The sequence below is a fragment of the Panthera pardus genome, unplaced genomic scaffold, assembly GCF_024362965.1.
Source record: "Panthera pardus isolate Hobbes unplaced genomic scaffold, ASM2436296v1 HiC_scaffold_12, whole genome shotgun sequence".
NCBI lineage: Eukaryota > Metazoa > Chordata > Mammalia > Carnivora > Felidae > Panthera > Panthera pardus.
In genome coordinates, this window is record NW_026526677.1 from 58,763,464 (window position 1) to 58,788,914 (window position 25,451).

The 25,451-nt window shown below is 55.0% G+C and overlaps 2 protein-coding genes across 12 annotated transcripts in view; both read right to left on the reverse strand.

Annotated features, from left to right (window-relative positions):
• Positions 1–25,451, reverse strand: part of KLHL35 (kelch like family member 35) — a 140,203-nt gene that overhangs the window by 9,741 nt on the left and 105,011 nt on the right. The window contains exon 1 of one of the 2 annotated variants that reach the window (XM_019449847.2): positions 889–2,064. The exons of the other annotated variant lie outside the window; for it this stretch is intronic. Coding sequence (XP_019305392.2) covers positions 889–1,187 — 299 coding nt within the window. The 5' untranslated portion in view covers positions 1,188–2,064. Of the gene's footprint in view, positions 1–888; positions 2,065–25,451 lie in introns of those variants that run through there. 2 annotated transcript variants of the gene reach the window in all.
• GDPD5 (glycerophosphodiester phosphodiesterase domain containing 5) overlaps positions 3,876–25,451 on the reverse strand; it is an 87,305-nt gene continuing 65,729 nt past the window's right edge. For 6 of the 10 annotated variants that reach the window (XM_019449849.2, XM_019449850.2, XM_019449851.2 and 3 more), the window contains 12 exons: positions 20,286–20,384; positions 19,904–19,997; positions 19,388–19,533; positions 15,441–15,523; positions 14,126–14,276; positions 13,350–13,568; positions 12,388–12,545; positions 11,989–12,136; positions 10,447–10,529; positions 9,882–9,896; positions 7,531–7,643; positions 4,593–4,858 (listed from right to left, as the gene is read on the reverse strand). In XM_019449849.2, coding sequence (XP_019305394.1) covers positions 4,707–4,858; positions 7,531–7,643; positions 9,882–9,896; positions 10,447–10,529; positions 11,989–12,136; positions 12,388–12,545; positions 13,350–13,568; positions 14,126–14,276; positions 15,441–15,523; positions 19,388–19,533; positions 19,904–19,997; positions 20,286–20,384 — 1,461 coding nt within the window. In that variant the 3' untranslated portion in view covers positions 4,593–4,706. Of the gene's footprint in view, positions 4,859–7,530; positions 7,644–9,881; positions 9,897–10,446; positions 10,530–11,988; positions 12,137–12,387; positions 12,546–13,349; positions 13,569–14,125; positions 14,277–15,440; positions 15,524–19,387; positions 19,534–19,903; positions 19,998–20,285; positions 20,385–25,451 lie in introns of all 10 variants that reach the window. The other 4 variants (XM_019449853.2, XM_019449854.2, XM_019449855.2 and 1 more) reach the window with 4 other exon arrangements.

Sequence of the window (25,451 nt, forward strand, 5' to 3'; positions counted from 1 at the left end):
CGTTATGAACATACAGTCTCCGCTTGCACACCTCCAGGGACTGGGAGCTCACTGCATGAGGTTGCATTGCCCTGGAGGTCAGATCTTGCCCAGTGTTAGTCTGGCTTTCATTGCTCATGCTCCGGTCATTCTTGGCGCTGGATCGTCCTGTCTCAGGATGACAGAAATGTGCTCCCCGGTGGGCAGCGTCCCAGGAAGCTAACTATGCCCAAGTAGAGGGGCTGGGCCCCGAATCCACCTGGCTCCCGACTCTGCATGCCTAGCTGCTCAGCCACACTTGCCAGGGTTAGGGGATGTTCTGAGGAGCAGCCCAGGATCAGCAGAGGGAGGTGAGAGAGGTCAGCAGAGCACGCGGCCCCCATTCCATTCTCTGCAGGCTGTTTGCTAAGAAAGCAGCCACCTCCTGGGCTGAGATCCAAGAGGGCAGGCCTCCTCAGGGTAAAGAGGGGCTTGTCCCTGCAGCACAGGGGCTGCTTGGTGGGGCAGAGAGGGAGTCTTCTCCTGGAAGTGCACAAATACTTTTTCACTTTTTCATTCGTTCTAACTGCCGTCTAGTGCACTGGGCACTGTGGTCATGCTGGGACATCAGACTCAGTTTCCACCCTGGAGATTCCCAGTCTGGGGGCCGGAGGATACCCGGTTGCAACATGGAAGGTAGGGATTCCCAGGGAGGACCCTGCTGGGCATTCTCCCATCCCAGCTAAGAATCTAGGCACCTCCAGCCGAGGGTCCTGATGCAAACTGGGGAATCCAGCCTCTAGAAGTTGACATGCTACCCTGTTTCTTGTTCACATCCACAGCCACTCACACAAATACACATTCAGACTTGTAGACACCACACAGCCTTGCCGTGTGAGGGTCTAAGTCCCGGATGTACCTGGAACTTACCTGGCCATGCCCTCACCCAGGTGCTCTGTCGCTGCTGCGCTGGCACTGACCACTCCTCTCTGTCCTGCTGCCGCACCCCTGGCAGTCCCGGCTCCAATGTCCTTGCGGCTCTGCCTGGACTCCCGCTCCGGCTCAGCTACAGGAGGACAAAGGGGCTGGACGCCAGGGGGGAGGGGAGAGGAGAGGGGGAGAAGGGGAGGAGGGGACGCTGGGCTTTTGTTCCATTCCTGGACCAGCACTGGGAGGGACGGGGGGAAGGAAGGAGGCGGGAGTAAGCGTGGTATTGACTGTGCATACATCTCAGGGAATGTTGTACCTGGATTGGGGGTGACCTGGCACTGGTTGTACCCCTGAATAAATGCATGGATGTGAAGGTGTAGGGGAGATTGCCCTAGGAAGTTGGGGTGTAATCGGGTGGTTGTGAGTGTACAGGTGTTCCAGGGTCCCTGTGAGTGTGGGAGTGCATGGGGACCTGGTGACTGTGTAGCACCGGGGTGGGTGTGATTGTATAGCTGTAGGTGTGACTAAGAATGTGATTGCATAGCTTAGAGGTCTCCCGTTTTCCTCCTGCTTCTGTGTGGCTCTGCTTTATCTGTGTTCCTATTTGACAGCAGACTTTGTCTTATAGGGACTGCATGTGTCTGGTTGTCTGCCTGGTGTGTCCCTCTTAGTGTCCATCTCTAAGTGGTTGTTTCTGTGTTTGACATGGGTCTGTCTGTAAAGGACAGGAAGCTGTGCCTTGTGGATCGTGTGTGTCCTATATGTGTGGCACGGTATGAGTTGAGGTAGTTTTCAGCAATGTACCCACCTCGGAGGGGACCCAGTGAGGTGGGGCGTGGTGGTACTGAGCAGGCCTGGTTGGCATGGACAAGAGGAGGCAGGTTTGGGCTGGCCTGGCCTCGTGGACCCCGAGGAGGCAACCCCATAGGCTGCTCCCAGATCATTTGCTGCCTCCACAAAGGACCACAGGGCCTAGTGTTTGAGAGGCGGGTGAGGAGATTTGCCTTCATGGAAGAGGTCAGCAACTGGGAGGAGGTTGCTTTGACAAGAACCCGGATAGGCCCAGGGCACTTGGGGTCTGGTCCTGGAACTGCTGTGACTTGCCATGCAGCCTGGGGCAGACTCCTGCTCATCCCTTGGCCCAGCTCTTCATCTTGGCAGTAGGGATGCTCACAGTTCCTGCTCTGCCACTCTTACTGGGTTGCTGTGACACTCAAGAGGGGGTCTGTAAGTGAAAGCCACGTGCCATGTGGAGTCAGTGAGGCCTGGGGCTGAGTTTGTGGAAGGAGCTGGGATGGCAGGAGTCACCATGATGCTGGCCAAGTAGGCGTCCTGGGGGCAGAGTCTATTCCCAGAACCCCATGCCAGGGAATGGTCTATCTCCCTTCCCCCCAAGAAAGGAGTATGTGTTGCGATGTGTCATAGGTTATGGGAGATTCTTTTTTAAATTTTATTTATTTATTTTGAGAGAGAGAACATGAGCAGGGGGTAGGCGCAGAGAGAGAGAGAGAGAGAGAGAGAGAGAGGAGAAAGAATCTCAAGCAGATTCTTGACATGGGGCTTGACGTGGGGCTTGACATGGGGCTCGATCCCACATCTCTTAGATGGTGACCTGAGCTGAAACCAAGAGTCGGACACTTAACTGATTGAGCCACTCAGGCACCCCTTGGTCACTTTTTATCTGTACTTGGGAAGGATGGCCCTGGAGCAGGCTCACCCGGGGGAGGCTGTGTCCCTGAGGTCCAAGGGAAGGAGTGGGACGGGGAGGGACCCTGTCTCCGGTTTCCCTGTGAACAGGGCAGTCAGTCTGTCCTCCACAGACCAGGGGAGGATGTGGGGATGACATCAGGAAGGTTGGGTTCTCAGTAATTCTTCAGTCAAGGGACAGGAGACAGCATTGACCACAGGATGCAGGTTCAGCTGAGGGTGGAGACAGGACTGGCCCTCTGCCCACCTAGGGAATGGTCTCCATGCTCCCTCTGCTTTGGGGGATGAGGGGAGGCAGCTGGACTGCCTGTGCACTGGGGAGGTGGGTACATTGTAGGGCCCCGGTGAGGGATGCTGACTAGCTGTCCCACTCTGAATTTCCAGCCCCCTCTACCTGCTCCTGAAGACTTTGGGAGGTCTCAAGTTGCCCAAGTGTGGCCATGAACCTGGGACATCCTGGCCAGGGGCACTGGCTGGACGGGAAAGGGCTGGAATGAAAGGTCAAATCCACTTTCCTGGGTGGGCCTGCCAGAGGCTGGAGAGGTTACTGGGGCATTTTGTGTAGAGCAGTGCAGCCCATCCCTGACCTGGCTGTTCAGGATTTCTCTTATACTTTGTGCCCAGGGAAAGGTGGGAGCTGACCTCTGTCCCTTCAAGGGATGCACTTGGTATATGTTCAGTAGGAGGGAAGGAGTATGAATCCCCTCACAGTTCCCAGAGGGTGGCCCTAGAGGTTAATGTGGGGGTCACAGTCTGGATTTCAGATTTTGGGAGGGGTTTCTTTTCCTTTCTTCCAAGAAGGTACCAGAATTGCTTAGACCCCAATAATTCTGTCCAGAAGAGGTACATCCCTTGGCTCCTAGAAGCACCTCCATATGGCTGTGAGGGGACCTGCTAGTTCCACCACCCAGCCCTGCACTGGACCCAGGAGGTCTCCCCATCTGCCTTGCCATTCCTGGCTGGTTATGGAAGGCACGCACGCATAGGCTCTGGGGCCAGAGCTTGGGCAGGATTCTGCCTCTGCCCATTCTAAGCTATGTGGCTTTGGATGGTCACTTTCTCTCTCCAAGATCATCTCCCCACCACAGTATGGGGATGCTGGTCCCCAACCCCAGGGTTATTAAGGAACCCCTGGTGTCATGGTGATACTGGGTAGGGGCCCAAGTACCCTGCCACTCTTCTACTCATTTCTGAAAATGCTTCCTCCTTTGGCCAAAACTGAATCCCAAACCCAGCAAGTTCTCTCCCCATCCTCCCACAGACCATTCAGAGACAGCATGTGTCAGGATGGCAGCTTTAATCATATTGGCCAAGGCCGTCAGGCTTGCTCTGCTGTAGGCCTCCTTGGCCATGCCTAGGACACTCTTCCTAGGTGGCCAATGCCCTGTGGCCACTGATGTGGAAACCTGAGGTTGTATCAGTCTGCAGATCTCTTGGGCCTCTGTGCCACTCTGCCCTAGAAGTCTGTTGGACACGAGGGCGAGGGATAAAGCAGCCTTAGGCCTATTCTCCTGGCCATCTCCAGCTGTTCCTGGGGACATGGCTCAGTCCCTCTCCTGAGGCAGGGCCAGTGGTGGTAGGAGGCTGGTCAGGGAGGAGTGTCTCCACCACAGCAGGCTTTCTTCTTGGGCTGAACCTCCTTGTGCTTTGAGACTGATGTGAAGAACAGCTGCTGGGGGCAGAGGCCCAGCCCAGGCCCTCAAGGCAGGAGACACCGGAGAAGTCGGCTACCTCAGCATAGACGGGAGGATGGACACACGCGGACACCCACATCCTCAGCTGCCACACGGCCCAGCAGCGAGCCATCAGAGCTTCCAGATCAGGATGCAAGGGAAGGCCTCCGGGGGAGGACCAGGCCCTGGGCCCCAGACTTCCCAGAAGGGGCCCCAGGCCAGCAGGGGCCTCTGCGAGGCTGGAGTTCTGACCTGGCTGGGCCTCAGGAGAGAGGGGAGTCCCCTTCAAGGGGGGCCATGGCTGACGGGGGCCGGAGCCAACGAGGAGGCCGTGGAGCCAGCTCCCAGAGCACTCCAGGTCCAGACATGCTTCTGCCCGCTCTCTTGGGTCCCCTGGTCTCCACGTACAGGTACAGGCTGGGACAAACAGGTCTTCGGCTAACGCCCACTCCGGTCTGTGAGAGTCTTGGTGCGGCTGCCACTCCCTCGGTTGTCCTTAGGGGTGGGAGCACTGTTGGCATACGTGTCATAGCTGTTGTCTGAACATACAGAGAGCTCATCGGAAACCTCCATGCCATCGCTGATCTCTGCTGGGCCAGAGGGAGGCAGAACGTGAGTAGGGAGAAGAGAGTTCAGTGAGGATGGCTGGCAGATGAGGGGGAAGGGTAACTCGCAACACACAGCTCCTGTTCAGGCACTTGGAGGCTGATGAAATCACTGGGTTCAGGTGTGCTATTGAGGTTGGTATTCAAGGCCCTCCTTGGACTCTGCAAACACTCTGGCCACACCCCATTCACCTCTCCCCTGGAACTCCACCTCCCAGCCACAGAAAACCACCTGCACCCTCCTGGGCTTGGTGCTCATGTGTTTACTCAGGGCCTTTGCACACACTGGTCCCTCTCCTGGGAGTGACTTCCCCATCGGTACTTTATTTCTTAAAATATGGCTCAATTTTTCTCATCTCTGTTATTATGGTTCCCTAAAAGCCTCCCCTGATCCCCCCACGCTGGGATGGGACCTCCTCATGTCCACCTTAGCCCCTGCTTCCCCCTGCCCCATCGCATCCTGTACTGTCACTATCTGTGGGCCCCACCAACTGGAGTACTTCAAGCACAGGGGTGAGGTCTGGGTGCATCTGTGTCCCTACTGCCTGGCACAGCACCGAACATAGAGCAGAGGCTCAGGAAGTATCTGCTGAGTGGAGCTGAGCCCACCCTGAGTGCCTTGGTGAGGTTGAGGGTCTCTGGAAAGGACCTCTCAATCTGGAGTGGGCAGGGTGGCCTGAGGACTGTGGCTGGCTCCCTCAGAGTCTGTATCCGAAGGTGCTCAATGAATGGCCTTTGGCACTGAAGGAGAGGTGGGGGCCTGCGTGGGCAGAACCTTCCAGGCCTAGAGGCCTAGAGGCTTTCCATTCACTCCACCCGCCCCTTCTGATTTCCCTGGGCCAGGCTGTAGGAGCCTGGGGACCCCGGGTGCCTTTGGCCCTTACAGGAGCTCCCCAGTGTGGCTAGAGGGCTGAGAACCACCAGGAGAGGCCCTCCAACCCAGCCTTGGTGCTCAGAGAAGGCTCCCAGGAGAGGGCGGTCTTTTGAGCCAAGGGAGGAGGAATGTAAGTGTCCCATAGGCAAGAATCTAAATCCTAAGCACCTAAAACAGTGCCTGGCAATTATCTGTTGAAGGAATGAATAAATAAAGGGGAGAATGAATGAATGGATATTCACACAATCCTAGGAACTAGCTCCCAAACCAGTCACCCCCACTGGGGTATCGTTCATTCAGGCCGTGTTTACCAAGCTCACTGCTGGGTCATGCATGGTGCTAACCCCACAAGCACCCTGTGAGGGGCAGGAGGTGCCAGTCTATTTTATACAGGAAGGGTCTGGTGCCAATATGCTCTGGTTCACACTCTAGTTGGGGACAGAGCTGGGATTTGAACCCCAGTCCATCTGGCTCCTAAATATCCCTCAAATCTCTCCTCTCCTCCGTGTTCCCATGCCTAATCTCTCACCTGAATTTCTGGCTTCCTCATCTCCACCTTCCCCCTCTCTAGTTCACCCTCCATGCTTGTTAGAGGTGGAATTGTGCTCTGCCCCCCCAGTTTGTATGTTGAAAGTTCTAGCCCCCAGTACTTCATGATGTGACTTCATTTGAAAATAAGGTTGTTGCAGATGTTAGTTAAGATGAAGTCATCAAGGTGGGCCCTAGTCCAATATGCCTGCTGTCCTTAGGAAGAGTTGAAATTTGTACACAGAGATGCATACTGGGAGAACCACGTAAACACAAATATGACCACCTACAAGTCAAGGAGAGAGGCCTGGGCCAGATCCTTCGCCCACAGTCCTCAGAGTGAATCAACCTTGCCAACACCTTGATTTTGGACTTCTGGCCTCCAGAACTGAGACCATAAATTTCTATTGTTTACACCACCAGTTTGGGGGGCTTTGTTACAGCCCTCCTGTAACAGGGACAGATCTGCCTGTGACCATACTCTGCTTTCAAACTGAAGCCCAGGCTCCTGACCACACTCTCGAGGCCCAAGTGCCCCCCTCAGTGCCACCTCAGGGTAAGTGAACCTGAGCCCCCCCACACACACCATATGGAATGATAATTCTTGGTACCCCAGTAAGCCATGCCCCCTCACTACCTCTGAACATATGCTGTTCCTGCCTGAATACCCTTCCTTCCCTCTGCTTGGTCAGCCCTCACTTCAAACCCAGACCCCTCCTACTCATCTTTCCCATTCCCACTAGGTCACCTCCTTGCAAAGTGGGCCCCAAGACCCTCACTGTCCCAGAGAGCTCTGACCACTCTTCTCTGCACCCCACTCTGGCTCAGCACACCTGTTGGAGCTCTAGTGACACCCAAGTTTCTATGTATTTGTTCTTACGGCTGCCTCCTCCATCAGACTGGGAATGCCATCGATGGGCTGGCAGCAAGCAGAAGGGAAAAAAATCAATATCTGTGGTGTATAAACCAGGCAAAGGAGGGTAAGCTTTAAAAGCAGACTCCCCCACCCCCACACTTTTGTCCTTTGTCCACCACCCATGGGGCTGACCGCCCCAGGGCTTGGAGTGGATGACAGCATGCGGAGGGGTACATGTTTCTGTATGTGTACTTCATGAAGCTGGGTGGGTACATGTATGTCCGTGCTGTGTTCCTGGCTGTACGTGCTGCGGGCGAATGTGTGTACACATACTCGAGTACATGCGTGGGGTGAAGGTAACTGAGCCCACCGCCCATCTCAACCTGCAGGGCTGCACACCTGAGAAGATGAGCTTCTCCTTCATGATGCTGACATCCCGGCTGGTCCGGCGCACCGCAGCGCTCAGCATGATCTGCTCGGGGTTGTAGCTCCGTATGCCACCCAGGCGCCACCTGCAGAGACGGCCCCATGGGCACAGGTCCTTCCCCACCCTTCCTTGGAGCGAGGATCCTGCCCAATTCCAGAACCTGTCCGGATTGGGCCTGAGAGGCCAGCAGGACTCTTGTCTGACTAGAGATGGGGAAACTGAGGCCCAGAGAAGGGCTTGAGTCAGAGTCCCCTGACTCAGCCAGGGCTCTCCTGCCTCTCTCTTGTCCCCGGAACCCTAGGTCAGCCCTCCTTGCCCAGGAAGATAGTTTGTTTGGGGTTGGTGAGTTCTGTTTCGGGTGCTTGCAGTTGCACGCTGACTTCTGGGGTAAATTGGGGTGGGGGAGCTTAGCAGACCTGACTCTGATGAGCCATCTGTGGGGTACACACCAATCTCAGGGAGTCCTGGCTGATGTGTCGTCCAGCTCCACCATCAGGACCAGGCTGAGTGAAGCCAGTGGGGAAACCCCGGAGTGGAAGTGAAAGAGGGGAGGGAGTGAGGGGAGGAGCTGTGAAGACAAGTGGGGAGCTTGTCTTCACAGGTTCAGAGGCAAGGGTGTCAGTGACTCGGGTGGGCCAGAGGCTGCTCTGTTCCAACAACCCTAGAAGAGTGACCTGTTTCCTCACGGTGAGGCACAGGCTAGATAGAGCATTAATCCCTCTGACAGCTGAGGCAGGGATGAGGTGGGGGATAAAATTAAGCCAATGGGCAAGAGGTGGGGCTGTACGGGGCATGCAGGGGCCAGGAAGAGCTGGGGAACTTGGGCTCCTGTACCTAGCCCACAGCAGTTTTTGCTATTGCAGTGCCTCTGAACCAGCCCCAAATCTCTGGTCTCTGAACTTATGACTTGTCCTGCAAACTAGACAGAAAGACTGACTGAACCCCTACCCCCATTCCCACCAAGAGAAGCAGGGGTCAGCTTGGAAACAAGAACCCAACCCCTCGGACACTGAGCCCTGCGGGGGTGGTGCGGGCAGCCCGGACTCCATGAGAAATCAGTTGTTTCCAGATGGGGTCAGCACAGCAGAAATGGACAGACAGATGGACAGGCAGATGGGTGAATGAAAAGAACAGACAGACAAGGGGGAAGCAGGAAGCAGAGGGGAAGGCAGCCTGTGCTCTGGCTGGGCTGGCTGCCCTACATGTCCTTGAGGGCAGCGATAGGTCTCTTATCTGCCACTGTGTCCCTGGCACCAACCTCAATGTCTGCTGTGTGGCAGGTGCCCATAGTATTGGTTCAGTGAGTGAATGGAGGAAGGGGGCCCGCAGGGAATGATATTCTCCCTCAGGGTCCCCTCTTCCATCAGTCCTCTGCTGACCCCCAGGAAGACAGTGACATGACCCTGGCTGGACATGTCCATCCCAGCACCTAGGCCACCTTGGCTGGCCCCCATCCAGCACACCGGGGCTCCGAGAGCGAAGGCCTGGCTCCCCGCTGCAGGCCCAGCACAGCACCAGCACATGCGGATGTCTGCTGGCTGCAAATGAAGGACCAGGTACGTGTCCCTTTGCTGCACTCAGCCCCTCAGCCCCTCAGCCAGGGAGGGTCCTCTGGAAGCTGGTTAGTGAGGCTGTATAAAGCAGGAGGGCCCAAGGCACTTAGCTAAGGTGAGGGTTTGGACCCCAGGACCTAGGACTCCTGTTGGAAATTAACATAGAACCCAGGAGGAAAGTGTCAGGCCAGGGTCTCTGCAGCCAGGCACATCTAGGACAGGAAGCTCAACCACTGTGGGGTGCCCCCAGGGGAAAGCAGGGAGGCTGTGTGTATAAGGGGGGGGCAGGAGTCACAAAGTGAGAGACACAGAGAAAGATAAACAGAGGCAAAGCCAAAAGTGGGAAGGGGGGAACAGAACTTGGTAGGGTAGTGGCGAAGGCCCCTGCGAGTGCTAGAGTTGGTGGCAGGGGAGGGACAGCCAGGCACAGCCCCTCCCCCGAGGGAGCCGCTTTGGTGCTAAGAGAGGCCAGGTCAGCAAACCTGCAGGGAAGCATGGGTTCCCATCCACAGAGACAGCGAGGAGGAACAAAGGGCAGAGGGACACACATGGCAAGATGGGGAGAGAAGGGAGGATTGTGGGGGAGAGAAGGAGGGCAGGGGACAGCAGGAGGCTTCAGGCGAGGGGAGGTGTCTGGGAGGGTGACCCGCGAGGGACCCTGACCCAGGCACCGGCTCAGTGCACGGCAGGTTTTCAGAGGGAACTGGAGAAGGGAATGGCAAGGAAGAGGGAGAAAGAGGGACAGGAGAGGAAGACCACACCAGAATTACCTGATCAAGTGATAGCTGTGAGATGCCAGAGTGCAGCAGAGAGGGGGGGTGGGGAGAGAGAGGAGGGACATGCGCCGGATCAGAGCGGTGTGTGACAGAGAGAGAACGTCAGTCAGGAATAGAACGGCCAGTTGTTGTCTGTGGCTGGTTTGGGGCCCCTGCCTGGCCCTAAACCCTCCCCCAGACCAACCCCACTTCCCCACTGCAGCCACCAGCTCAGCTGCTACCCTGACAGGCAGGAGGTCTCCAGCACGGCACACCTGAGTGCCGGTGACAACCCAGGCCCCGGGGAACAGGTCAGGACACAAGCCAAAGTCCACATAGCAAATCATGTCAGAGCTTGGTTGGCTATGGGCTCCTAGCCGGGTACCTGTTCCCGAAGCCACTCAGCTCTGGCTGAGGAGGACGGGCTGCAGGCCACTGAGCAGTCCTCCTCCTACCCTGAACACGCTGCCTGGTCAGGGCTTCTCCTGGCCCAGGACTTGGGGAGGTTTGACTGGCTGAGGTGGGGGCTAGCCTGCTGTGGGGCAGGGAAGGCTGTGGAAGGGCGTCCAAGCCTACTCACTTCTGGAGCACGAAGATGCCAATGATGAGGCTGAAGGAGACCAGGTCTGCAGTGACCCACATGAGACAGTACTCGTCCGGGGGCTGTGGACAGATGGCCAGTGGCCAGTTTTCAGTCCTGGCCAGTCCATACCAGGGCCCCAGACCGAGGGTCCATATGGGCAGGGGGACCCCACGTCACTATCAGGGATGGGCTGGGAGGATCCAGAGGGGGCTTCAGGGCTTGAGATGATATTTTGTAGGAGTAGGCTCTGAACACTGTAAGCGTGTGTGTGTGTGTGTGTGTGTGTGTGTGTGTGTGTGTGTGTGTGTGTGTAGGATAAAAAAGATCTGTGTGGGGTGTCTGGTGGCTCAGTCATTAAGCATCTGACTTCGGCTCAGGTCATGATCTCACAGTTTGTGAGTTTGAGTCCCACATCAGGTGAGCACGAACCCCGCTTCGGTGAGCCCCACTTCTCTCTCTGCCCCTCACTCACTTGTACCCCTCCCGTCTTTCTCACTCAAAAAAAAAAAAAAAAAAAGATGTGTGTGGTATTCAGGGTAGAGGTGGCATTTGTGAATAAGCCTGGTGGGTTTGTGTGCTTAAGGGGGGCTCCAAGCAGAAGCTGAGTAACAAAAGACAAATAGCTGAATGTGGGGGTGTGACTAGTACGTATGCAGGGGTGTGTGTAGCATCTGTGCAGGTGTGAGATTACGTGTGTCACTGTAGGGTGTTGAGTGAAGGCCTGCCCGCTCCTGGGGCCAGGGAGGGCAAAGCCTCCAGTGTAGCCAGGCCTTGATGTCAGGTGAGCTGTGGAGGAGGGACGGGGCCTGGACAAAGGAGCACTTCTTGCTGCTGGTCAGCTGCTGTCGCCTGAACCTCCGAGTGTGCGCACTGCTGGTTCCCAGCAGAGCCTCTGGAGGTTTGCAAGGACCTCTGGTAGGTGGATGGACACAACCATCCATAACCTAGCTCTGGTTACTTGACCCTGACACTGTCTCAGCCATAACAAGACCCTCAGACTGGCTCTCCTGTCCTCACGGAAATGGCAGTGGGGAGCCAGGGGGAGCATAGTGGGGAGTGGGGGGCTCCCCCAGTGACAGAGCTGGGACTGGAGCCCAGGCCAGTCTATAGGGACCCAATCAACCAGTTGAAAACTGGTTTTATTTGGTGTATTCTCAGAGAAGCTTTTAAGTGTTCCCTATCTTTGTCCTGTTGTTACCCTCTTTTTCTAATGCCTTCTCCTTCAAAACAAAATATAACAAACTCCCGAAACCCAACCCCCAAGTAGTTAATTTACTCCTCTGGGGCCCTTAAATGATGTTTTTCTCCCTGTGGGTTGGGCCCAGGTTCTTCCCACCCCCCAGCACCTTAGTGCAGACTCCAGAGGCCATGAAGATCTTCCTCTTGCCTCAAGCCTATACCCCCTACCACGTGCTGCCCCCACCCTTGAGACCTCACCAGAGAGCCCTGAGCATCGAGCCTACCCCCCACCCTGTATCACAGGCTCCCTCTACACCCCCAGGTGCCCCCCACACACCCCCCAACAATTTCCCAACTTACCATGATCCAGAGAGGGGAAGGCACCTGGGACAGGGTATGGGAGTTGTCGGAGGTGACAGATGGGACTCCTGCACACCACAGCAAAGAGAAGAGCCACGGTGCATTGACCGTGTAGAGGTTCACACTCAAGTTCCAGGACGCATAGTCCCTGTGGGGCAGGGGGACGGAGACTGGTCAGCCCTCAGACTGGGGCCTCCGGGCCTGTAAAGCATGTCCCCCTTCACGAACCTCCTGGCCCTGGAGAAAGGAACACCCACAACTGGCCCTGGAGAAAGGAATCTCCACTCCCAGAGGACCAAACTCAGACAAAACCTGGATCTGCCTGATGCTCTCCACCTCCACTCTTTGAACCAGGAACTCTGTGCATCCAGCCTCCCCCTGGTGAGCTGGGGCAGGCACCTGAGCTCCTGGCGGGACACCTGAGTGTAGCGCAGGTTCAGCCTCTGGATGTGGCCTCTCCGCAGGCTGGCGGCCGCCTCCTTGGAACCTGATGTCTGCTGGAAGCCAGGAGCCACCTTCCGCACGAAGGGCCTCTGCCTGTTAGGCAGCCACATGACCTGCAGGCAGGAGAGGGGGCAGCCTCGGCTTTCTCTTCCGTTAAAGAAGCCTGAAGCCCCTGGAAGGTTTCAGAGAGCTGGGACCTGGCACACAGTGGAGCTTATGTGTAATCATTATCTACAGGGGTCAACCTGGTCCCAGCCAAGGCTGTGCAATTGCTCTGGCAACAACTCAGGGAGCTTCCCCTGTAGACCCCTGTCATGACAAGACTGATAACCCAAGCGTCAGTCACTCTATAGGATGCCACCAGTTTAGTGTGCTGCCATACATTCGTTTCGAATTCCTCTGACCCCCAAGTATTACAGCACAAGGATGCGGGCAGTGCTTTGTGGAAATAGCAGTGTCCCAGAGAACCTGCTCCTGCCCTTTGTACATTTTATTTTATTTTATTTTATTTTTTTTTTTTTTTTGGGACAGAGAGAGACAGAGCATGAACGGGGGAGGGACAGAGAAAGAGGGAGACACAGAATCGGAAACAGGCTCCAGGCTCTGAGCCATCAGCCCAGAGCCCGACGCGGGGCTCGAACTCACGGACCGTGAGATCGTGACCTGGCTGAAGTCGGCCGCTCAACCGACTGCGCCACCCAGGCGCCCCGCCCTTTGTACATTTTAAAGGGCTTTCTTGTTTCCCTCTTGTCTCCGCGACTACCCTGTCAGGAAGGCAAGGGGCATGCTATCCTCATTCTACAAATGTGGAAACTGAGGTCTGGACAGGGGGGCACAGTGAAGTTATGCTGGAGTCCTGCTCCAGCCAGGCCTGGGTTTCCAGGGGGGCAGAGCAGGGCTGCTGAGCAGGGCCTCACCTGGTGCTGGGGGAACCCAGAGCGCAGCAAGGCCTCCAGCGTGACATTGAGGAAGCTGCCACGGTAGGGGTGCTCCCGTGGTGGGTCACGCAGGTTGAGCAGCAGCGTGGCATTGCCCTTGGCCAGCTCCAGGAGCTCTGCTAAGCTGCAGATGGACTGGTTCTGGGCCTCCCTGTGGTCGGAGGGTGACAGAGAGCTGGCCGTCCAGAAGGGATCCGTCTGGCAGAGATAGGAACACACATGGCTGCCTCGCCAGCCCTTTGGGGCCTCCGTGTGCCTTCTTGGCCACTAAGCACGGAGACCCCTGAGCTGCCAGTGTCTGCTGGTGTGTGGGTCAGGTAAATTGATAACTTTGGCCCTGTGGGGCTTCTAGAAGACCCCAACCCTAACTTCTCTGGGCCACACCTGTTTTCCTGAAAGAATCACCTGCTTGGAACTTATCCCAGACCCCAGCACATTTCTCCTTTAGTAGCATTTCACACCAGAGAACCAATTTCCCTCTAGAGTTTGACAGAGTTAATAGTTTTACCTGTTAACTCTATCATCACCGCCAACTTTTTCTGATGTGGGAGACAGAACCAGAAGAAGCAGTGACAACCATGAGATCTGGGCTTCAGTGGCTGGAGCCGAAGCAGGCCACTAACCAACCTGGCTGTGAGTCATTGATGCTAGGGGACTAGGGGTCATCTGAGCTGATGACCACTCCCGGCCCTCTCACTCCATGGGGTCCCCGCCTGTGCTTTCCATGCCTAGGACTGGGACAGGTACAGCCAGACCTTCAGGAACCACTGGCCGGCATTGAGCCTCTGCAGGATGGTCCAGTTCAGCATGGAGGCGGGCCTGCGGGCGAGCTCCGGAAACTCCTCCTCCACGTTGGTGGTGCGCCGCAGGGTGGTGTCATGCATGAGGAAGGGCACGCCATCCAGGCTACGGGAAGGTGGGGTCCCCAAGTCACCGTCCACCCAGGTCCCTCACCTGCCCACCAGTCATCCCCTCACCAACACACAAAGGCTCCTTCCCATCCACTTATACAACCCCCGTGACATCCAGGCAGGCTTTGCCTCTGTGGACCTCAGGTTCCCTGTCTGCACAGGGAGGGCAGTGGACTCACAGGTGACTCCTTCTGGCTCTCTGTGAGGGTCAGATGGGGTTAGAGACTGCTGAGGATGGAGGGCTGGGTCTATTTTTTCAGCAGCCCTAGCAGATAGTGCTGCCTCGTTTGATAGTGGGGAAACTGAGGCTGAGAGGGAAGTACCTAGCTCAAGACCCATTAGCCAGTAAATGGTATAACCTTACTTAGAACCTGGGCCATGTGATGCCATACTAGAACAGTACAAATGCAGGCCCCTTTGACAAATTCCCCCTTCCCACCATCCTGGTCTACCCGTTTGGGGCTGCCGATACCACATATGATGTCATAGTGTGAAATAGTAAAAGGCACCTGTGCCCCCCTGCCTCAAGGCATTTTACCTCCGTCTGCTAGAAAGTTTCGATACACACACAATTCTGTGGTATCTACACTGGGACCAGTGGGTTCTCTAACAACGACATCTATGCTTGGCCCCTCACGTATGTGGTGTCTTGTTCACTACACAACCTGTGTAGCTAAACATGGCAGCCCCGCCTCCTTCCCCTCTCAGAGATAATCTGTTGTGAAATTGGTATGAGTTCTTCTTGACCTTTCATGTTAAGACATGCTTTTAAAATCTACACGTTGAAAACGGTCAAATCATTTTCTGCGTCTTCTAAATATAATTGACATCACAGTGAATATATCACTCTGCAGTGTGCTCATTCCACCCATTGGTGTTTGAGCCATCTTGCTGAGCCACACAGATCTAGTCTTTCCTTCAAGTAGATCTGTGGCAGGACTCCAGGTCCCAAACACTCACCCCTGCTTGAACCAAGAGCATGTGTTTATTTCCCTATTTTATATCCTGGCATTAGGCACAAACAGGGTGTCAGCCCTGTGGCAGATCATCCAAGCCCCAAGCCCCATCTCTGAGGCTCTGGGACCTGAGGTTTCTCCAGCAGGGTCCCGGATGAGGCAGGGATGAGAGGCCTTGTGGTCCTCTTGACCCCCACACCTACCTGATGGTGACATCAGCCTGTAGCCCATACAGCTTCTGCTCCAGGGCCTTCCGGAAGGACATCAGTGTGTGCTCTGGGGCCAGCTGGGCAGGAAGGGAGAGCCGAGATTTAGCTGATGTACACCTCCCCAGCCAATCTAGAACCTTCCATGTTGGGAGGCTGGAGTAACTCTGGTTCTAATTCCAACTCCTCCAAGCAGTAGCTGTGGGACCCTGGACACCCATGCAGCTTCTCAGAGGCTCGGTCTCTTCATCTGTGAAATCATGCCTGCCTCACAGGTTTTTTTGGGGGTGGGGTGGGGAGGAGGCAAGGTGGTTAGTGTTGATGTATATATGGGGGTATGAGGGTTTTTATACAGTCCTCTGCCTCGTCACAGTCTTGGGCTGGGGTGCAAGCCATGTTTCCTCCCAATTATACCCGGTGGAGATCCCAGAGGGAGAGGGGAGGGGACACAGGATGGCACCGTTTCCAGCCATGACAAGGCCATCCCCCAGGCTGTTACGTGGATTAAAAGCCCCCAACCATGCTGCCTGACGTACAATAAATGCTTAATAAATGACTATTAATCCTATAGCATACACATCAGAAGATCTGGTTCTAGCCCTGGCCCTGCCATAAAGTAACTTTGTAACCGCTGGTGCATCTCTTTCTCCTATGGACCTCAGTTTCCCCATTTTCCCCCTGGGGTATATATTCACTGTTCTCTGAGGGTCCTTCCAGTGGGGAGAGTTGGAGTTTGAAGTCTCCCTCCCTAGTTCTGTCTTGCCTGAAGACCCTGTCATACCCTTTGTTGCCACTGGGGGTCACCACCATATCAAGGAGTGGGCTAGGACCCAGCGCAGTGCGGGCTGGAACAGGGAGGGGAGTGAGGACTCCTGGCAGTGAAGGAATGGGGTGGAAGGGGTTCCTGCGACTGATCTCACTTCCCACCAAGACACATGCCCATCTTCTCTCCCTCTGGCCATGCTGCTCCAACATGTAACACATTACCCTCCCCTGGGAGGCAGCCTGGCACGGCAAGGGCTGTGGGGACTCAGAAGGAGCAATTCGACTTCCCAGTTGCTCACCTTCTGCACCTTGGTTTCTTTAGCTATAAAATAGGCTAGTGTTATCAAGCTCACAGATGACATAAGGGGCATCAGCAGTCTCTATAACTGAGTTCCTTTCTTCCACTTTTCTTGGGGCAGAGCAGCTTTGGGGGACGTGGCTACCTTCTCCCAGTCGGGTGGGCTGTGTATGGCCCCACCGAGAGGCGGAACAAGGCCACAGAGGCATCAAGAGACAGGCATGGACTCAGTGGAGTTCCTGCCCAGCTCGCCTCTAAACGTCCTGCGGCCAGGCCTCTCACAAGAGGTGCCATTGCTCTTCTGGGGGCTGAGGCTGCAGAAGGTTAACTGTGCGAAGACACGAAGGAGCACAGCGGGGTCTACAAAGACCCTTGGGGAACAGAGGAAGTGACTGGGAAGGGCAGAGTCTCTTCTCCAGAGGCTTTTTAGTCAGGTCTCCCGGGGATAGGTGCTTGCCTCCGGGAGAGGGAGGCATGGAAACCTAGCCCTCCTTGACCAGCCTTGGGACTCCAGGAGGGCTCTAAGAAACATGTGGGATTTCAGGGTGAATTCTTAATCCCTACCTGTCTCATGCCTGAGCCCAAGTGGGGTTCTTTTCTCGAGTGTGTATGTGAGGGGTGGCTGTCACAAACTCAGGTGGGCAGGCCACTGTGGTTAAAAGTCCCGACTTTGGAGTTAGTCTGACCAAGTATTAAAGAACACACACATACAAACACATACACACATCCAGCTGCACCCACAGAGGAACCATATACCCAAGGGCACACGGACACACCAAGACAGCAATGTGCACTTGGGCTTATCACACACAGATGTGTGGATCCAGACCCAATGATACACACAGGTGTAGACACCGATACATGTGCATGCACAGTGACACATGGAGCCGTGTCAGACACTCGTGCTGGCCCCTCAAAAACCACCAAGAGGATGCAATCAGCCAGATGCACAACATGGGAAATTCTACACGACAAATGACTCCATTTCTTTGACAAATAAACAGCATATGGAAAAAAGGGAGGGGGACTGTTCTATACTAAGAGATACTTGGAAGACATGTCAACCAGATGTACTACGTGTTCTCCGTGTGGATCCTGATTTTTAACAACTGTAAAAAGGTATTTTTGAGACAACAAAGGAAAACTGAACATGGATTCAGTATTAGATAATATTAAAGAATTATTATTAATTTTGTTGGGTGTGACAGCAGCATTATAGTTTTGGCTATGTTTAAAAGAAAAAAGTCCTTATGTATTAGAGATACATATATACGAAGTATATATGGGCAAAATGATAGGATGTTTGGGATTTGTTTTAAAATATTACATCAGAAAAGAAAAAGTAGGGAGACAGATGAAACAAAGGGTGGCAAGAACATTGATAAATATTGAAGGTGGTCTTGGATTCCTTATATTATTCTTCATTATATGATTCCTTATACAATTCTTGCCACTTCTGTGAATGTTACTTTTTCCTACTAAAAAAATGATCCATGCTGGGGCCACCTGGTTCCTTCCCCTTGGCTGAGTGCCCACCCCCCTCGGCACACCTACTTGTCCCCTGGCCTCCAGAGCAGGTGGGTGGGTAATCTGGGTCATGGATGGAAGAGGTGCTGTAACCTTGGGCCCTGCCCACTTGCAAAGGCTATGCTTCTAAATTATCCTCACAATGGTCAGCAGCATGAGGCTCAGAGGGGACTGGTGATCCCCCGAGACACACAGGCAATATGGGACAAAACTGGACCCCAAATCCAGATCCCTCTGGCTCCAGAGCCATGGCCTTTCCAGCTGTTTGCCTCCTGGAGGTACTGGGACCAGCGAAGGGTGTGTTGGGAGGGTACCAGGGGCCAGTTCAGGCACAGGTATCTGAATCTTACCTACAGAACGGGCACAGTAACACTCAGCACAGGAAGTGGGGAAAAACCTAAGGGTGATTCACAGCCCCACCAGACTTAACACCTCCTTTTAAAAGTTACTTTGTGAGGCTGCCTTGACTGCCCTGAAATTCAATGATACATGGAACTCTCAATCACTGCAAAAAAAAAAAAAAAGAAAAGAAAAGAAAGAAAGAAACTCTCATGCAGGACCCGAGTGCCTCCTGGTGGTGATAATAGGTCCTGCCTCTGTTAAGAACCACAAAGTCAAGGTGTTGGTGCAGGAGAACCCCCTGGTCCAGAGAAGGGAGACAGCCTGCCCCAGAAGCCAGGAATATCTCTCTCTCACTCTCTGTGTGCTAGGCTCATAGGTGGGTACTTCACATGGCCCACCGTGCAGGCACTCTTGTTATCCCAAGACACAAGATGAGGAAACCGGCACAGAGCAGACGTGGATTGGTCCAGGCTCCCACAGCTGCCAAAGGGCTGAGGAAGCATGGCTCTGGAGCCACCCTCTAAACTACTGCTGGGTCACAGGGCTCTGACTTTGACTCCCTTCTGTCTCTAATTCAACCCTCTTCAAGTACCTTCCCTCTAGCAGTGGGCTCTGAGTTGTACCTGTTCCCTTCTGCACCCCACAGCCCAGAGGGTTCTCCTGCAACCCGGGGACCGGCTGTCCTCCCCACACCCAGCTCCCCCTCTCTCCCGGGCATTCCCAACCCACAACCTAGCCTGCCTGTATCTTTCCAGGGCCCTCAGGATAAAAACTTAAATCTTTTTAGCGAGATGCCTTCAGGACTCTTCAGGATTCAGTCCCATCTGAGCTCCCCAGCTTTTTCACCAACCCTTCCCATATGCCCCCCAAAAGGGCTAAAGATTCCTGCTATTACCATATTACACATATTATATCTTCCCTACAAGGAGATAGGTCTTGGCCTGTCTCCCCTAGAATGGCAGAACTGCCCACCCCCCTCTCTGCTCTGTTAGGACCCTCAGGTGGTACTCACCATAGGAGCCCCACGGTGGCCAATGAGGGCAGGCTTGGGGCCCAGGTCCTTTTTCTCCATGATGCAGGGAGATGAGATGGTGAGAGGGACCAGGTAGAAGGCAAATACCATGGCAAAGAAGATACAGAGAATGGCCACCTGGGAGGCTGCAGACATCGGCCGTGAGTCAGGCTACCTGGTGAGCTGTTTGGCTTTCCACAGGGCCCACCCGTGAATCCTGAGCAGGCTGGGGTTGGGGTGGGGGCCCCTCTTCCCTCTACCTGTCAGGACCCAATGCTTTGAGGGGACCCTACACCATGGCCAGCCCCCATCTGGCTCGGAAGGCAAGCTGGACTTCTAACTCACACACAGACACACAGAGGAGGAAACGTGCAAGGCTGACCGAGGCTGCGACCCTCAGTGGACCCTGTGGGCCACTCCGAACCAGGACCTCCATGCTGAGAGTGGCCACCTAGGTGATGTCCAGGTGGGGGCAGGACAAGCTGGTTTTGGTACTTGGGAGGCAGTCATACTTACAGGACCGCTCTGCACGGGCGAACTGTCCTGCCACAATCCAGGAGAGCGCGGTGATGGCGGCCAGGGCCCCCACATGCAGGAATGGCGCTGTGCCCTTGTGTGCGGGAAGGGGCAAGAGGAACCATGAGCTCCCAGCCATGCCTAGACCCTCTGGTCACCAACACCCTGACAGCCAGCCTATCTGTGTCCGTGGGGTAGGCAACTCTTATCTCTGCAGAAACCCCAAGGTGTAGCACCCTCCCTGCTCTGACTTGCTCTGTGATCTGGGCCCCTCCCTGCCCCCTCTGGGCCTTCGTCTGGAGAGATGTGAGTGATGAAAAGGCACTGCCTTGTGTTGAAGGTCCTGGGGAAGTGGCTGCCCAGCCCTCCCTCACCCCCTCACCTGCAGGGAGATCAGCAGCACCTCCCACTCGTCCTCCCACAGCTGGGCCACGGCCGACATGGCCACCACCGTGGACACCAGGATGACCACCAGCCCCATCTGAAAGGGGAAGAGTCACCAGACAGGAGGTCAGAGCAGGTGTGTCTGGACAGCCCGAGCATCCCCAGTGCATCTGAGAGAGGGGCAGGGAAGCAGAGACTGTGGAAGAGGCACGGGGAGAAACGGAGAGTGTGAGAGAGACCAACAAAGCAGGGAAGGGGGGAAGCAGAAGAGAGCCAGGCACAACGGAGAGAAAGCCAGAGATGGCTAGCCAGAAATGACAGTGAGAGACAGAGGCAGGAGGCCGGGGGACCTCCAGAGAACAGAAGGGAGGCTGAGGAGGAGAGATGGTGGTAGGAAGCTGGGGGGAGGCGTAGGCACAGCCCAACGTTCAGCCCCACTGAGGGTGTGAGGAGGGGAGACTCTTGGCCCGTGGGGGCCTCTCGTGGGCCCAGCCAGTCATGTCGAAGGCCTCACTTAGCCCTGCCAGCAGCCCTTGAGGTGAAGGGTGACTTATCTAGGCCGCAGGGGCAGAAGGCTGGGGAGCCGGGTCCCCTACAGGAGCCCATACCCCCTCAGGCTGGAGCGGGCGGAAGTGAGGCAGAGCTCTGGCCCACTGGCCCCACAGCCGGGGCTCCCCGCTCCTGCCCCTGAGCTTCCAGCTTCTACTGTGTTTACGGGGGCTGCCCTCTCGGCTGCCTCCTAGAGGAAACAAGGAGCACACCTTGGAGGGCAGACAAGATGGAAGCTTCACGGGACAGAGAGCTTTGGGGACAGTTGGGATCTGAAACCTCTCACGCAGCACAAGATGCTCCCCAGACTAAGTGGAGCCTGAAGCCTGGTTTCTGGCTACTCAGCCCCCAGCCCCACCCTCTACCCCCCTGCTCGGCGCTCATTCCAGCCACCTTCCGCTCACCGCCAAGCCTGGCAACTTAAGGCTCAGGTCACATCTCTACCCCAAAGCCCCCACGCCCCTCTCCATAATGGGCCAAGTCAAGGCCACCGTCCCCTGCCTTCACTGACTTCCTACTGCCGCTGCAAGCTGTTTCCCCACTGCCCCCCTTCCCTTCCTGCTGTGCCTTTCCCGGAGGTGGAGGCAGAGGCGGCTGTGTTGTGAGAGCCCTCCCAAACGGAACTGAACAAGATAGGATGGTGAGGGCAGACACTGGCTGCTCCATCTTCCCTCCCTGCCAGGCAGAGAAGATTCATTCTGGCCTGGGATTAAGTTTCCCTTTGGAGCTTTGTCATTCGGCCCATCAGCCTGAAACGAATGTTCCAATAAGAAACAGTAATAAGGCGGAGATGGGTAGGGGCCTTTATGGACTGTAACGTACTGGCCTGGGGCGGGGGGACGGGGCACGAGAAGGGGAGAAACACAGGGACACAGAGGAGGGAGGGCCTTTGTGCCTGGGGCAGGGACATCCTGTTTTCCTCACGTTTACTCTTGTAAGGTCCCAGGTGAGGTCATTATCACCTTGATATCACACATAGGGAAACAGCTCAGCATAAGGGCTGGCTTGCCACGTAGCTCTGAGGGGGCAGATACTGAAGCAAACTCCATGGTCTGTCCCAGAGGTCATGCTCTTTCTGGGAAGTCACGCTGCAGTAGAGGGAGGCCAAGGAGTGTCCTGAGGGTCCCCGAGAATCCTCCTCAACACACAGGCTCCCTGCCCCCTGCTGCCCCCTGCAGACAGGTCCCGGGCACAGCAAATGTCTCGGAAGGGTTGTTCCTGACAGTCTTATTACATTTAACTGCTAGGGGAAATACTTGCAATAAAACTGATTTCCCATAATCCTAATGCAATTAAAATTTTTATTCTGAGCTTTGCAGCTGCTGTCGTGGCAACCATTATGCTCGGCAGCATTACCGCAGTGTTCAGCGTCTGTGGGACCCCCCCCACCCCACGCTGTGTCCTTAAGACACATTACCAGCACTGATCCCCAGCAACGTGACCATCGATCCTCAAATCGGACCGGAAAGGATAAAGCCCACCCAGAAGGCCCAGAGATGGCCCACTGTCCTCCTCTGAAAGCGGTCTTTGGTCTTCTGTGCAGGTGGGATGGTGGCTTGAGGGGACAGTGGAAGGGACAGAGGACACAGGAGGCACCTCCGTGCAGCGAACCTCGCCTGCATGCTGGCATCCAGGAGGAGCTGGAAGCCAGCCTGGCAGAGGGGGCAGCAGGTCGGCCTCCTGGGGGCGGCTGGAATCTGGGTTCTACGATCCAAATGGCAGGTGACGGGCCAGGGCTCGGGGCTGCACGAGCCACACCCTTCAGTCAGATCCCAGCCCCTCGGCCTAATGGGAGAGGCTAACCTGCGGAAGCATGTTTCCTGGGCGGTGCAATGGGGGGATGAGTGCCCACCAGACAGGGGTTTGGGGATGAGGGAGAGAGAGCAATGGCGTGCTAAGCACAGGGTTGGTACCCAAATAGTAAATGCTTACCAAATGTTAGTGGTGTGATTTGAAAACGTGGGCATAATATCCAATGACCAAGATGATTACCAGGAGTGACTGAAACACTGTGGAAAGTGTCTGACGCACAGAGTAAGCGCCCACTACAGGATCGCTACGGCCATCGGCTATCGTGATGAGCGGGCCGGCGTGGATGTGCCTTCCTACATACGGTGCAGCTGGAGGGGGAGAGGCTAGACGGCTGGGAAGAACTGGGGAGCCTGCGCCGGTCGTTTGGAGGGAGTCTGAATTCATGGGGAGCGCTGATGAAGGGAACGTGGTCAGATGGTACACAGGCGCCAATGGGGCCGGGGTGGGGGGGGGGGGAGGGGGGAGGAGGGCGTAGAAGCACAGGCCCTGCCCCAGCTCAGTCAGTACTGACACATGACTGTGGTGCCCAGTCCTCTTCCCTGGGCCTCAGGTTGGGTCACTGGCAGACACATCCTCCACGCAGGCCCTGGGCTGGGGACTGCCGCCACTCTGGCAGGGGAGTCAGGCAAGGTCGCAGACGGGGGCCGTGGGGTGTGATCAGTGCCGGGACTGGTGGGGGGCAGCCTGGGGAGGTGGGAGCTGTGGTGAGAGCCCCTCACAGCAGTGGTGTCTGGGTGGATTCTGGCGTTGTGGGTGGGTGGGGCAGGAAGGGGACATCTCGGGGAAACAACCTCCTATTTACTGGAAAGCCCCACACTTCTCATCTTCTGGGCCTCTGGACTTGTCTCCTGTTTCTGGGAAACAGGACCTTTGGGAGGACTAGGGTGGATGGGGAAGGTCCCCAAGTAGACACCCAGATCTGCTCACGCTACCCTGCCTGTCCCAAGTGCCCTGCATTGTCCTGGGCCCCTCTGTTCTGCAGCCCACCCTTACCCATGACCCTAGGGAACCAGAGGCTCTCAAAATAAAGATCGTGATTAAAACATAATCTAAAATTATAGTTCTTAAAGCAGTATTATATAGGCATGAGACCAGAGAGGTAAGTGAAAGTAAATAAAAACAACAACAACAACCAGGAACAGATCTAAATACATAAAAAAACAAAAAAACAAAAAACAAAACTAGTCTACTATAAAAGTGGCATCTCAAATTAGAGGGGGAGAATGGATTACTGAACAGAGAGTAGGGACCTGGGAAGCCATCTAAAAAAGAACAAAGATCACACTATACTCCCAAATAATCTTCCAAAAAGATAAAACAAATAAATGTTAAAAAAAAAATTAGGAACCCAGAAACCTATAATTACCAAATGATACCAACAGAGAAATTTTTTTATAATCTTGGAGTGGGAAAGACTTTTCTTTTTTTTTTTTTTTTTAAGTTTATTTAATTTTGAGAGGGCAGGGGAGAGAGAGAGACAGAGGGAGATGGGCAGACAGAAGAGAGAGAGAGAGAGAGAGAGAGAGAGAGAATCTCAAGCAGTTTCTGCACTGTGAGTGCAGGGTACGATGCAGGGCTCTCAGAGAGAAAGAGATCTCAGAGATCTCACAGAGAGAGAGAGAGATCATGACCCAAACTGAAATCAAGAGTCAGACGCTTAACCGACCGAGCCACCCAGCTGTCCCTAGGGAAAGACTTTCCTAAGTCTGACACAAAATCCAGGAGACATAAAGAGATGACACATTCACATCCGGAAAAATAAAAAAATTCCTATGGCAAAAACACAAGCCCAATCGAAAGATGAATTAGGAAGAATCATCTGCAGTTCACTGGCCAAAGGGCTAATTTTCTGAATCTAGAAAGAGCTCCTACAAATTACTACGCAAAAAGCACATCCCACCGCAAAAAGGGCAAAAGAGACGAAGAGCCAGTTTATGAAAAAGGAAACGCAAATGACTCAAGCTTGGGGGAGATGCTGAGTCTAAGTCATCACAAGGGAAATGCAGATTAAAGCTACACCGAGGCTCATCCTCACCCATCACGTTGGCCAAAGTCAAGAAACCGGTGAACGCTTGATGGCGAGCGTGCTCTCTAAGCACAGAGGCATGGGTTGGTGGCCCGTGGCAAGGAGGCAGTTTGGCAGGAGCTAGTGAAAGTGCGTGCTCTTTACCTCGCACCTCCCCGCCCGGGTCGCTGCCGCATTGTGCCGCGTGCACTGGGACATCGGGCGGGCCCACCAGCCTCGGGAACCAGGGATGAGACGGCGGGGCAGGAGCAAGGGATGGACGCGATGGGAATGTTCTCAATGCACTGAAGGGCAAAGAGCTCCAATTTTGTCAGGGCGCAGAGGCAGCAGGCCGGTACTTGTGTTCAGAGAAGAAGGAAACGAAGAAACCAGATGTGTATTTGCAGGTACTTAAAATATCGCTGGAAGGATAGGAGGGAGATTTACATTGCCTACTTTTTAGTACCTTTTTAATTTTGAACCACGTCCATATAGTAGATGGTCAAAAATTGGTTAAAACAAAAAAGAATAAGGATTCTTTAGAGTCAAAGACACAGAATAGTAGAACTCTAGCCCCTACTTGAATACTCCTGGCCCCCGGGAACTCCCTCGCTCCAGATGCCGTGGCTCCAGCTATGGATCAGCTCTGCCTGGAAAGACGTTCCTCATGCTGAGACCTCCCGGGAGGGGACAGAGAGGAGAGGAAGGCAGGACTGGCACCCAGGAGCTGGCACTGGTGCAGATGAAGGGCTCGGATCCTCCCAGCCCCGGGTACTGGTCTGCAACCCTGGCTGGCTG